Source organism: Zophobas morio, unplaced genomic scaffold (genome assembly GCF_036711695.1).
Source record: "Zophobas morio isolate AGI-343-1 ecotype UQ-CSIRO unplaced genomic scaffold, CSIRO_AGI_Zmor_V1 ptg000021l, whole genome shotgun sequence".
Lineage (NCBI taxonomy): Eukaryota > Metazoa > Arthropoda > Insecta > Coleoptera > Tenebrionidae > Zophobas > Zophobas morio.
The window spans coordinates 17,515,008-17,527,603 of NW_026972126.1; the positions used below are offsets into that span (position 1 = coordinate 17,515,008).

General features: G+C 38.0%; 2 protein-coding genes across 2 annotated transcripts; one reads left to right on the forward strand and one right to left on the reverse strand.

Moving 5' to 3' along the window:
- Positions 1 to 23: 23 nt before the first annotated feature.
- Positions 24 to 7,777, forward strand: LOC135132988 (homogentisate 1,2-dioxygenase). Its single transcript, XM_064061209.1, has 5 exons — positions 24 to 181; positions 240 to 506; positions 705 to 888; positions 6,822 to 7,228; positions 7,284 to 7,777. The coding sequence occupies exons 1-5, from the start codon at positions 113 to 115 to the stop codon at positions 7,719 to 7,721; spliced, it is 1,365 nt and encodes a 454-aa protein (XP_063917279.1). The 5' UTR covers positions 24 to 112; the 3' UTR covers positions 7,722 to 7,777.
- Positions 7,778 to 10,694: 2,917 nt separating this feature from the next.
- Positions 10,695 to 11,213, reverse strand: LOC135131718 (cylicin-2-like). The gene has a single exon (XM_064059565.1). It carries the CDS (start codon positions 11,211 to 11,213, stop codon positions 10,695 to 10,697), a length of 519 nt encoding a protein of 172 aa, XP_063915635.1.
- Positions 11,214 to 12,596: the final 1,383 nt, after the last annotated feature.

Below are 12,596 nucleotides of genomic sequence, written 5' to 3' on the forward strand. Positions count from 1 at the left end.
TTGTAATACGCCCATAACTAACCCTCACACCTGTTTATCAAAATTCCTCAAAACTGCTCAATCATTATTTGTTACTATCGCGAGATATTTTCATAAACAAGTCATTTACATAATGTTATTTTATGCCGCGGCGAGTAAACGACGCCTCAGTCTTTATCCAACTGTTATCCGACTTAAGTATGTCACTCAAGGTAAGCCACACGATTGTGTTTTTCGCGCATTTAACCATTTTTGTATAGTATTTGAGCGGTTTTGGGTCCGAGTTTTCCTCGGAAGACCCAAGATGCCCCAATTCGTTACCCAGAAACCAGAACAACCCACAAAAGTGCCCTTATGGTCTGTACGCGGAGCAGTTGTCGGGGAGCGCCTTCACCGCGCCAAGAAGCGAAAACAGGAGGAGTTGGCTGTACAGGATTAGGCCTTCAGTGGGACACGCGCCCTTCAAGCCCTTTAACAAAGCCAATGTCACCCATGACTGGGCGGACGCAGAACCCGATCCCAATCAGGTAAAACTGGAATAAAACTTTGAAATTCGCCTGATAAATTACCAGATTGGGGGTAGCTTTACGGCAATATGATGACCCAATTTCTCGTTTTAAACACCATTTGTAATTTTAATCAGGCTAATGCCAGACAGCATTTAAAATTTAAATTAAGTAAATCACCTGACATTTCCATTCCGTTCACTTAATTATTAATCGCAGATGCGGTGGAACCCTTTCGACTTCCCCAGAGCCGGCGGAAGTATAGATTTTGTCAACGGGCTGAACACCTTAGCAGGGGCTGGTGACCCTAAAAATAAACAAGGGCTGGCCATTCATATCTACTCTGCGAATAAATCAATGACCGATCGGTGCTTCTACAATGCGGACGGGGATTTCCTCATAGGTGCGTTCACCCCTTATGTATTTCCGGGTTGTATTTACCACCCTTTGCGCTGCCGACTTTTGAAAAATGAAAACTAAAAATAGAACATTTTGTGATGTTATTAATGTCATGCTGCTTTATTGTTAGGTTTGACAAGATTTTATCGTAAATTGTTCACAACTTTAAATACTTACTTAATATTTTCGATTTTTTCCTCTGTTTCTAAGTTCATACTCTTTAAATGCTCTCTCTTTCGAAAATAATTATGTTTCTCGAGCGTTCCTTTACTAGAAAGCTGTCGATGTTCTTCATAACACAAAAGAATTCAGTGCCGAAATCTCGATTTTTTACTCCAGCTCTGGTGTCCATCTTTTTCGTCTTTCTCTTCTTTCTCTAACCGGGATTTTTTTTTCACATTTGAACTTCGTCGATCCTTCCTTTAATGGAGGTTTTTCTTCAACACCAGTTCTCAGACTGAAGTCCAAATTTTACTCGTCCGTCGTTTGCTGGCAGGAAGTCTTCTCAAACATCGCTTCTAGTTTACTACTATTCTAGAATTTTCTCAAAAATTTCTCCCAGATTATTTAGATACTGCAGTCAAAATGCTTCTACTTTAGGTGTAATCTAACATTGAAATAATAATTTTCCTATCTTTTTTTAGTTTCCAAACAATATCTCCAGAACTTCTGACTTTAGAACATTTTATGACTTTTTCGAGTTTTTGTATTCTTTCTCGATACTGGATCTGTTCTACACTGCCTAAATTTACCAATATAGAACCTCTGTCGAATGGAATTCTTTAGAATTACTGTACACGGTTGTAATTCTGTTGTTAATTCTGTTCTAGAACTCCAATTTCCCTCCTGATTTGTTCTCAAATAGAATTCTTCTAGAATAGAATTCTATCCGTGTTTCGTCTCCATTCTAATAGAATATTTTCTAGCTTTGCCAAATTTTCTTTAAACAGTCGCGTTTTAACTAAACTCACTTCATAGATTTTCTTCCAAGAAATGCGTTGATATTCTGTTTTCTGTCCTATATTTAATCTTGGAAGATTGTCAAGATAATCTTCTTTTCTGGAAGAATATTTCTGAATTTCTTCGATTCTTCCTTCAATGGAGGTTCTTCTTCGACACTAATTCTCAGACTGAAGTCCAAATTTTCCTCTTCTGTCGTTTGCTTCTCAAATATCGCTTCTAGTGTTCTACTATTCTAGAATTTTCTCAAAAATTTCTCCCAGATTATCTAGATACTGCAATCAAAATGCTTCAAATCAGAAGTTTTCCAGTAAAATGTGTCCAGAACTTCTGACCTTTGAATATTCTAGGACTTCTTCGAAAGTCTTTGTATTCAATCTTGATACTAGATTTGTCCTTCACCATCGAAATTTTATCAGTGTAGAGTCTCAGCCGAATGGAATCCTTTAGAATTACTCTACACAGTGACAGTGGATTCTGCTCTAAAACCCCAATTTTCCTCTCGGCTCGTTCTCAAATAGAATTCTTCTAGAACAGAATTCTACCCGTGTTTCGTCTCCATTCTATATTTTCTAACCTTGTCGAATTTTCATCTTACGGTCACTTTGTAACTAAACTCACTTCATAGATTTTCGTAGAACATTGTTAGGATAATCTTCTTTTCAGGAAGAATGTTTCAGAAGTTCCTCGATTCTTCTTTTAATGGGGATTTTTCTTCGACACGAGTTTTCGAACTGAAATCTAAATGTTACATTTCCGTCGCTTACTGACAGGAAGTCTTCTCAAATATCGCTTCTAGTGTTCTATCATTCTAGAATTTTATCAAAAATTTCTATGTTTCTTCCTTGACATTGGAGCTAGTTTACAACATTGGAGATTCTCAGAATGAGCTGTTTCTCTGGAAGAATCTTCTAGAATTTGTCTCATATGCCTCTGATTCATTTCGATATTTTTTTTGTGTAGCTGATTATTATTTTTCTTCTTCTAATCATCTTCAATCTGAAAATGTTGCGAATTCATGGAAAATTTCAGTTTTCAGTCCTTTCTTGTTAGTTAATATGTTATATAGTATACCAGATTATCTAGATACTGCAATAAAAATGCTTGAAATCAAAAGTTTCCAAACAAAATATCTTCAGAACTTCTAACTCTTTAATATTCTAGGACTTCTGCAAAAGTCTTTGGATTCATTCTTGATACTGGATTTCTTTTTCACCACCGAAATTTACCAGCGTGGATTCTCTGTCGAATGGAATTCTTTAGAATTACTCTACACAGTGACAGTAGATTCTGTTCTAGAACTCCAATTTCCCTCTCAGCTCGTTCTCAAATAGAATTCTTCTAGAACAGAATTCTATCAGTGTTTCGTCTCAATTCTATATTTTCTAACCTTGTCGAATTTTCATCTTACGGTCACTTTGTAACTAAAATCATTTCATAGATTTTCATAGAACTTTGTCAGGATAATCTTCTTTTCAGGAAGAATGTTTCTGAAGTTTCTCGATTCTTCTTTTAATGGGAATTTTTCTTCGACACGAGTTTTCGAACTGAAGTCTAAATGTTACTTTTTCGTCGCTTACTGGCAGAAAGTCTTCTCAAATATCGCTTCTAGTTTTCTATTATTCTAGAATTTTCTCAAAAATGTCTATGTTTCTTCCTTGACATTGGAGCTAGTGTTTACAACATTGAAGATTCTCAGAATGAGATATTTCTCTGGAAGAATCTTCTAGAATTTGTCTCATATGCCTCTGATTCACTTCGATATGTTTTTTTTGTCGCTGATTATTATTATTTTTCTTCTTCTAAATCATCTTCAATCTGGAAATATTGTGAATTCATGGAAAATTTCAGTTTTCAGTCCTGTCTTGTTAGTTAATGTGTTTTATAGTATACCAGATTATCTAGATACTGCAATCAAAATGCTTGAAATTAAAAGTTTCCAAACAAAATATCTTCAGAACTTCTAACGTTTGAATATTATAGGTCTTCTGCAAAAGTCTTTGGATTCATTCTTGATACTGGATTTCTTCTTCACCACCGAAATTTACCAGTGTGGAGTCTCTGTCGAATGGAATTCTTTGGAATTACTCTACACAGTGGCAGTAGATTCTGCTCTAAAACTCCAATTTTCCTCTCGGCTCGTTCTCAGATAGAAATCTTCTAGAACAGAATTCTATCTGTGTTTCGTCTCCATTCTATATTTTCTAACCTTGTCGAATTGTCATCTTACGGTCACTTTGTAACTAAACTCACTTCATAGATTTTCGTAGAACATTGTCAGGATAATCTTCATTTCAGAAAGAATGTTTCTGAAGTTTCTCGATTCTTCTTTTAATGGGAATTTTTCTTCGACACGAGTTTTCGAACTGAAGTCTAAATGTTACTTTTTCGTCGCTTACTGGCAGAAAGTCTTCGCAAATATCGCTTCTAGTTTTCTATTATTCTAGAATTTTCTCAAAAATTTCTATGTTTCTTCCTTGACATTGGAGCTAGTGTTTACAACATTGAAGATTCTCAGAATGAGCTGTTTCTCTGGAAGAATCTTCTTGAATTTGTCTCATGCCTCTGATTCACTTCGATATGTTTTTTTTTTGTGGCTGATTATTATTATTTTTCTTCTTCTAAATCATCTTCAATCTGGAAATATTGTGAATTCATGGAAAATTTCAGTTTTCAGTCCTTTCTTGTTAGTTAATGTGTTATATAGTATACCAGATTATCTATATATTGCAATCAAAATGCTTGAAATCAAAAGTTTCCAAACAAAATATCTTCAGAACTTCTAACTCTTGAATATTCAAGGACTTCTGCAAAAGTCTTTGGATTCATTCTTTATACTGGATTTCTTTTTCACCACCGAAATTTACCAGTGTGGAGTCTCTGTCGAATGGAATTTTTTAGAATTACTCCACAGAGTGGCAGTAGATTCTGCTCTAAAACTCCAATTTTCCTCTCGGCTCGTTCTCAAATAGAATTCTTTTAGAACAGAATTCTATCCATGTTTCGTCTGCATTCTATATTTTCTAACCTTGTCGAATTTTCATCTTACGGTCACTTTGTAACTAAAATCATTTCATAGATTTTCATAGAACTTTGTCAGGATAATCTTCTTTTCTGGAAGAAGGTTTCTGAAGTTCCTCGACTCTTCTTTTAATGGGGATTTTTCTTCGACATGAGTTTTCGAACTGAAGTCTAAATATTACTTTTCCGTCGCTCACTGGCAGGAAGTCTTTTCAAATATCGCTTCTAGTGTTCTATTATTCTAGAATTTTCTCAAAAATTTCTATGTTTCTTCCTTGACATTGGAGCTAGTTTACAACATTGAAGATTCTCAGAATGAGCTGTTTCTCTCGAAAAATCTTCTAGAATTTGTCTCATATGCCTCTGATCCACTTAGATATTTTTTTTGTTGCTGATTATTATTATTTTTCTTCTTCTAAATCATCTTCAATCTGGAAATGTTGTGAATTCATGGAAAATTTCAGTTTCCAGTCCTTTCTTGTTAGTTAATGTGTTATATAGTATACCAAATTATCTAGATACTGCAATCAAAATGCTTGAAATTAAAAGTTTCCAAACAAAATATCTTCAGAACTTCTATCTCTTGAATATTCTAGGACTTCTGAAAAAGTCTTTGGATTCATTCTTGATACTGGATTTCTTTTTCACCACCGAAATTTACCAGCGTGGAGTCTCTGTCGAATGGAATTCTTTAGAATTACTCCACACAGTGGCAGTAGATTCTGCTCTAAAACTCCAATTTTCTTCTCGGCTCGTTCTCAAATAGAATTCTTCTAGAACAGAATTCTATCCGTGTTTCGTCTCCATTCTATATTTTCTAACCTTGTCGAATTTTCATCTTACGGCCACTTTGTAACTAAACTCACTTCATAAATTTTCGTAGAACATTGTCAGGATAATCTTCTTTTCAGGAACAATGTTTCTGAAGTTTCTCGATTCTTCTTTTAATGGGGATTTTTCTTCGACACGAGTTTTCGAACTGAAGTCTAAATGTTACTTTTCCATCGCTTACTGGCAGGAAGTCTTCTCAAATATCGCTTCTAGTTTTCTATTTTTCTAGAATTTTCTCAAAAATTTCTGTTTCTTTCTTTAGATTGGAGCTAATTTACAACATTGAAGATTCTCAGAATGAGCTGTTTCTCTGGAACAATCTTCTAGAATTTGTCTCATATGCCTCTGATTCACTTCGATATGTTTTTTTTTTGTGGCTGATTATTATTATTTTTCTTCTTTTAAATCATCTTCAATCTGGAAATATTGTGAATTCATGGAAAATTTCAGTTTTCAGTCCTTTCTTGTTAGTTAATGTGTTATATAGTATACCAGATTATCTAGATACTGCAATTAAAATGCTTGAAATCAAAAGTTCCAAACAAAATATCTTCAGAACTTCTTACTCTTGAATATTCTAGGACTTTTGCAAAAGTCTTTGGACTCATTCTTGATACTGGATTTCTTTTTCACCACCGAAATTTACCATTGTGGAGTCTCCGTTGAATGAAATCCTTTAGAATTACAGTGGATTCTGTTCTAGAACTCCACTTTCTCTTCCGGCTCGTTCTCAAATAGAATTCTATCCGTATTTCGTTTATTTGACAATCTATTGTTCTACGGTATTCTGAGTTGATTTTTCCCGTTGTGGAATAAAATTCTACTAGAAATTATTCAGTACACATGAAGAAATTTCTATCTTTAGCTTAATTCATCTAGTAAACTCTCTTCTAACTCTGTTTTGTTCGAAATAAAATTCTGCTACACTTTCTATTTTTCTCGACTCTTGTTGAAATACGGTCTCCCTTTAAAAGGTTTCTTCGCGACTATTCCGTTTCTGGAACGTTCCAGTAGCAGAACTCCAAAAAACCCGAAATCAGTCGGCAGTGCAAAAAATATTACGCAACACCTTAGTAGTCAAAAATTAGAGAAACTCTTCACTTGCCAACTTTACACACTTTACAGTACCACAAACCGGAAACCTAAAAATCACCACCGAATTCGGAATAATAGAAGTCGCCCCCAATGAAATCTGCGTAATCCAACAAGGCATGCGATTTTCCGTACAAATTACTCAGCCATCTCGCGGCTACATCCTCGAAGTATTCGGCCAGCACTTCACCCTCCCCGACTTGGGTCCAATCGGCGCCAACGGCCTAGCCAATCCGCGCGACTTCCTAACCCCAGTCGCCGCCTACGAAGACCGCGACGTCGACCACTACGAAGTCGTCGCCAAATTCCAAGGAAAACTCTTCGTCTATGAGCAGAACCACAGCCCTTTTGACGTGGTGGCCTGGTACGGCAACTACGTACCCTACAAGTACGACCTGAGCAAATTCATGGTGATCAACTCGGTTTCGTTCGACCACTGCGTACGCCACCCACACTTAACAATAAACCCAAAAACGTACCTAAATTTTGTTGTAGGACCCGTCCATCTTCACGGTACTTACTTGTCAATCCGAGAAAAAAGGTACTGCTATTGCAGATTTCGTCATTTTCCCGCCGCGCTGGTCCGTCCAGGAAAATACCTTCCGGCCGCCGTACTACCACAGGAACTGCATGTCGGAGTTCATGGGGTTGATACTGGGGGAGTACGAGGCGAAGAGGGGTAGTTTTCAGCCGGGGGGAGCTACTTTGCATAGTATTATGACACCGCACGGTCCGGATTTTAATTGTTTTGAAGGTGCTAGTAATGCTGTGTTGAAGCCGGAGCGGGTTGCTGATGGTACTCAGGCTTTTATGTTTGAGAGTTGTTTGGGGCTGGCGGTGACCGAATGGGGGCTGAAGACTTGTGAGAAGCTGGACCCCAAGTACTACCAGTGTTGGCAAGGGTTGAAGAAAAATTTCACTGGACCGAAGTAGTTTAAGTTGTTGCAGGTTTTGTATGTTTTTTTTTTTAATAAAGTATTCCTGATATAGTTTTGTGTTTTTTTCTTTATAGCTTTTCAGGTTTAATTTTCAAGACCTAAGCAAATTGAGACTGTTTCAATATTTTTTTTTATTTTATTTAAATTCGTTTTATCAATCAGAATCATAGACTGTGTTGTGATATACAGTCTCCAAGGACACTTTTTTTCATTCATAACTGACATAGAATTCTCTTTCTTTTCCATTGCTTCATTTTTGAACTTCGTATTTAGTATGTCCACCTTGTACTACTGGAGTACCTTCTAAAACTATTTTTAAATCAGTTCAAAGAATCCAAAAGAAGTGAAATACAGTGGACGCCGCTTAATGTGATCACTTCGGGACTCAGACAAATTGATCACACTAACCGACTGATAATAATAAGCGAAAACCACCATCAAAGACAGTAGAACTTGAAACAAAGCAAAATCATGAACAAGACAGTGTTTATTATGCTGGTAGATGAAGGTACATAAACATTAGAATTTATTTTAAACTTTGGTTATCATTCTGAGAAAGGAACCCCCGATTTCCTTTGGTTGTTTTTAGAAGTTTGTTAAGAAAGGGCTGAGATTTTTTTTTTCTCTGGTAAGCTGAAATCTCGTCGTTTCGACGTGATCATTTTTACTTAAGTACCACTCAAATTTAAAACAGCAAAAATTCGTTCAAGACGAAAACGCACTGATTACTAAAGTCTGTCACTGATTGTGGTTGTATAAAGTGAGTAGTATAAGCGAATGCAGCTTTTGCGAGCAATGAATGTTCATTAAAACACAATACTAAGGTAGTTTCGGTCGTCTCGCTTTTCCAAAAAAGCAACTCCCGCTTGTATAAAAATTGCGAGATTGATCACAATAAGCGAAATATTGATCACAATAAACGGAAAAACTGTAATGCATTGGTATTGCATGGGACCGTTCCAAGCCATTTTGATCACACTAAGCGGCGTCTACTGTATAATAGATAGATCAAATAAATAGAAAAAGTAAACTAAATAGGATAAACAGAAAAAAATGTACCAGACAGACAAGAAAAACAAAGATAGATGGGATAAATACAGATGAGAGGGTGGAAAGACATACTGTATAGACAGGATAAACAGAGCGGCTAGATATGAAAGACAAACAGGAAACAGAGACCAGATAGACAGAAAACATATCAAACAGATGACAGACTAGATATATATAAAAAAGTATAAAAGAAAGGTACATAGGACGAACAAATGGAACAGATGACAGATTGGATAAACAATAATGACAGACCGCATACTCAAGAGAGGCATACGAGATCCACAAGAAAAGCAGGAGAAGCCGGATAGACAGAAACGATAGATTGAATGGACAGGAAGACAGACCGAAGAGTGGAACGACAGACTAAAGAAAATAGAATAAACAGATCGGATAGATGTACAAGACAGCTTGATATTCAGGAAATATGGACATAGGGAAAAGATAAACAAGAAATAGAGGACAAATAACTAGACAGAAAAAATAAGAGACAGATTGATAAAGAACTGATAGAAAGGAAAGACAGACTAGGTATACAGGAAAGACGCTTGAATTAGTACCTGAAAGAAAGACCGGATATAAAAGAAAGACATATCAGATAGATAGGAAAGATTGACAGACAGGATGAATAGATGGAAAACATGACAGACTGGATAAACAATAATGGCAGACCGGACACCCAGGAAAGACATACTAGATTTAAGAGAAAAACAGACCACACAGAAAAGAAAGGCAAACCGGATAGATTGAAACGACAAATTGAGTAGACAGGAAAGACAGACCGGAGACTGGAATGACAGATTAAATAAAATAAGATAAAGAGATCTGATAAATTTGAAAAACAGTTGGACATTCAGGAAATACAGATATAAGGAAAAGACAGACAGGAAATAGAGACCAAATAAACAAAAAAGACACATAATTTCGGAAGCTTGCACGGTCGGAATCAATACATGATCGTTTTTCCGGTTGTAACCGTGTTAACTGAGTTTTTGGGCTCAACGTTTCGCAGACTTTCGTAAGTGGCATCTTCAGGAGCAGGATTAAGAATAAGGCAAAAGAGCACGGTAATTCAGAATGTCAACCATACCAGAGGCGAAAATCTTCGTATTTCATCCCTTTCGTCCTTCATCCTTGTGGCCCTTCGTCCTTAGCGTTGTTCGTCCTTTTTCGTCCATCGTACTTTTCGTCCTTGGTCCTTTTCATCCTTTTTTGCCCTTCGTCCTCTTTTGTCCTTCGTCCTCTTTTGTTCTTCGTCCTCTTTTGTCCTTCGTCCTCTTTTGTCCTTCGTCCTTTTTCGTCCATCGTCCTTTTCGTCCTTCGGCCTTGTCGTCCTTCGTTATTTTAGTCTTTCGTCCTTTTCGTTCTTCGTCCTTTTCGTTCTTCGCCCTTTTCATCCTTCGTCTTTTTCGTCCCTTGTCCTTTTCGTCCTTCGTCCTTTTCGTCCTCGTCCTTTTTGTCCTTGGTCCTTTTTCGTCCTTGGTTCTTTTCGTCCTTGGTCCTTTTTCGTCTTTGGTCCTTTTCGTCCTTTTCGTCCTTCGTCCATTGTCCATATCGTTCTTCGTCCTTTTCGTCCTTCGTATTTTTGGTCCTTCGTCCATATCGTCCTTCGTCCTTTTCGTCCTTCATCCTTTTCGTTTTTCGTCCTTTTCGCCCTTCCTTCTTTTCGTCCCTCCTTTTCGTCTACCGTCCTGTCTATCTGGTCTGACATCTGTTTCATCTGTTTGTCTGTCCATCTGTCTCTTTTCTACATGATCGTTTTCCGGGTTGGAACCGTGTTAATTGAGTTTTTGGGCTCAACGTTTCGCACACTTTCGTCCTTTTCGTCCTTCGTCTTTTTCGTCCCTCCTCCTTTTTCGTCTCTCCTCCTGTTCGTCCTTCGTTCTTTTTTGTCCTTCGTCCTTTTTCATTCATCGTCCTTTTAGTCCTTCGTCCTTTTCATCCTTCGTCCATATCGTCCTTCGTCCTTTTCGTCCCTCGTATTTTTGGTCCTTCGTATTTTTGGTCCTTCGTCCTTTTCGTCCTTCGTCCTTTTCGTCCTTCGTCCTTTTCGTCCTTCGTCCTTTTCGTCCTTCGTCCTTTTCGTCCTTCGTCCTTTTCGTCGTTCGTCCTTTGTCCATATCGTCCTTCGTCCTTTTAGTCCTTCGTTTTTTTCGTCCTTCGTCCTTTTTCGTCCATCGTACTTTCCGTCCTTAGTCCTTTTCATCCTTTTTTGCCCTTCGTCCTCATTTGTCCTTCGTCCTCTTTTGTACTTCGTCCTCTTTTGTCCTTCGTCCTTTTTCGTCCATCGTCCTTTTTGTCCTTCGCCCTTTTCGTCCTTCGTCCTTTTTGTCCTTCGTCCTTTTCGTCCATTTGGTCCTCTTAATGCTTTTTGTCCTTTTCGTCCTTCGTCCATTTCGTCCTTCGTCCTTTTTCGTTCTTCGTCTATATCGTCCTTCATCCTTTTGATCCTTCATCCTTTTCGTCTTTCGTCCTTTTCGTTATTCGTCCAGCGTCGTTTTTCGTCCTTCATCCTTTTTCGTCCTTCGTCCTTTTCCTCTTTTTAATCCCTTTTGTACTTTTCGTCCATTTCATCCTTTTCGTCCATCGTCCTTTTCGTCCTTCGTCCTTTTCGTTGTTCGTCTTTTTCGTCCTTTTCGTCCTTCGTCCTTTTCGTCCTTCGTCCTTTTCGTCCTTTCGGCCTTTTCGTCCTTTCGTCCTTTTAATGCTTTTTGTCCTTTTCGTCTTTTCGTTTTTTCGACCTTTTCGTCTTTTCGTTTTTTCGTCCATGTCGTCCTTTGTCCATATCGTCCTTTTAATGCTTTGTCCTTTTCGTCCATATCGTCCTTCGTCCAAATCGTCCATCGTCCATATCGTTCTTCGTCCTTTTCGTCCTTCGTATTTTTGGTCCTTCGTCCATATCGTCCTTCGTCCTTTTCTTCCTTCATCCTTTTCGTCTTTCGTCCTTTTCGTCCTTCCTTCTTTTCGTCCCTCCTTTTCGTCCTTCGTCCTTTTCGTTCTTCGCCCTTTTCGTCCTTCGTCCTTTTTGTCCTTCGTCCTTTTCGTCTTTCGTCCTTTTCGTCCCTCCTTCTTTTCAACGAAAAATACGAAGGACCAAAAGGACGAAGGTAGATTTGGACGAAGGACGAAAAGGCCGAAGGTAGATATGGACGAAGGACGAAGGACGAAAGGGACGAAAAGAACGATGGACGAAAAAGGACGAAGGAAGAAAAAGGACGAAAGACGAAAAGGACGAAGGAGGAAAAGGACGATGGACGAAAAGGACGATTGACAAAAAGGACGAAAAGGACGAAGGACGAAAAAGACAAAGGACGAAAAAGACGAAAAGACGACGGACGAAAAGGACAAAAAGCATTAAAATGACGAAATGGACGAAAACGACGAAGGACGAAAAGGACGAAGGACGAAAAAGGATGAAAGACGAAAAGGAAGATGGACGAAAAAGATGAAGGACGAAAAGGAAGAAGAACAAAAAGAACAAAGAACGAAAAGGAGGAAGGACGAAAAGGACCAAGTACGAAAAGGACGATGGACGATATGGACGAAAGGGATGAAATGAACAAAAAGGACGAAAAGTACAAAAGGGATTAAAATGACGAAAAGGACGAAGGACGAAAAAGGACGCAGGACGAATGACGAAAAGGACGAAGGACGAAAACAACGAAGGACGAAAAGGACGAAGGACGAAAAGGAGGAGGGACGAAAAAGGAGGAGGGACGAAAAGGACGAAGGACGAAAGACGAAAAAGACGAAGGACGAAAGACGAAAAAGACGAAGGACGAAAAGGACGAAGGACAAAAAGGACGAAAAGGACGAAGGACGA

Excerpts from the sequence above, each read along its gene's own strand:
- LOC135132988 (XM_064061209.1), top strand. The coding sequence starts at position 113 with ATGTTATTTTATGCCGCGGCGAGTAAACGACGCCTCAGTCTTTATCCA. Across the intron at positions 889-6,821 it reads GGACGGGGATTTCCTCATAG|TACCACAAACCGGAAACCTA; the intron begins GTGCGTTCACCC and ends CACACTTTACAG. Across the intron at positions 7,229-7,283 it reads CGGTTTCGTTCGACCACTGC|GACCCGTCCATCTTCACGGT; the intron begins GTACGCCACCCA and ends ATTTTGTTGTAG.
- LOC135131718 (XM_064059565.1), bottom strand. The coding sequence starts at position 11,213 with ATGAAGGACGATATAGACGAAGAACGAAAAAGGACGAAGGACGAAATG.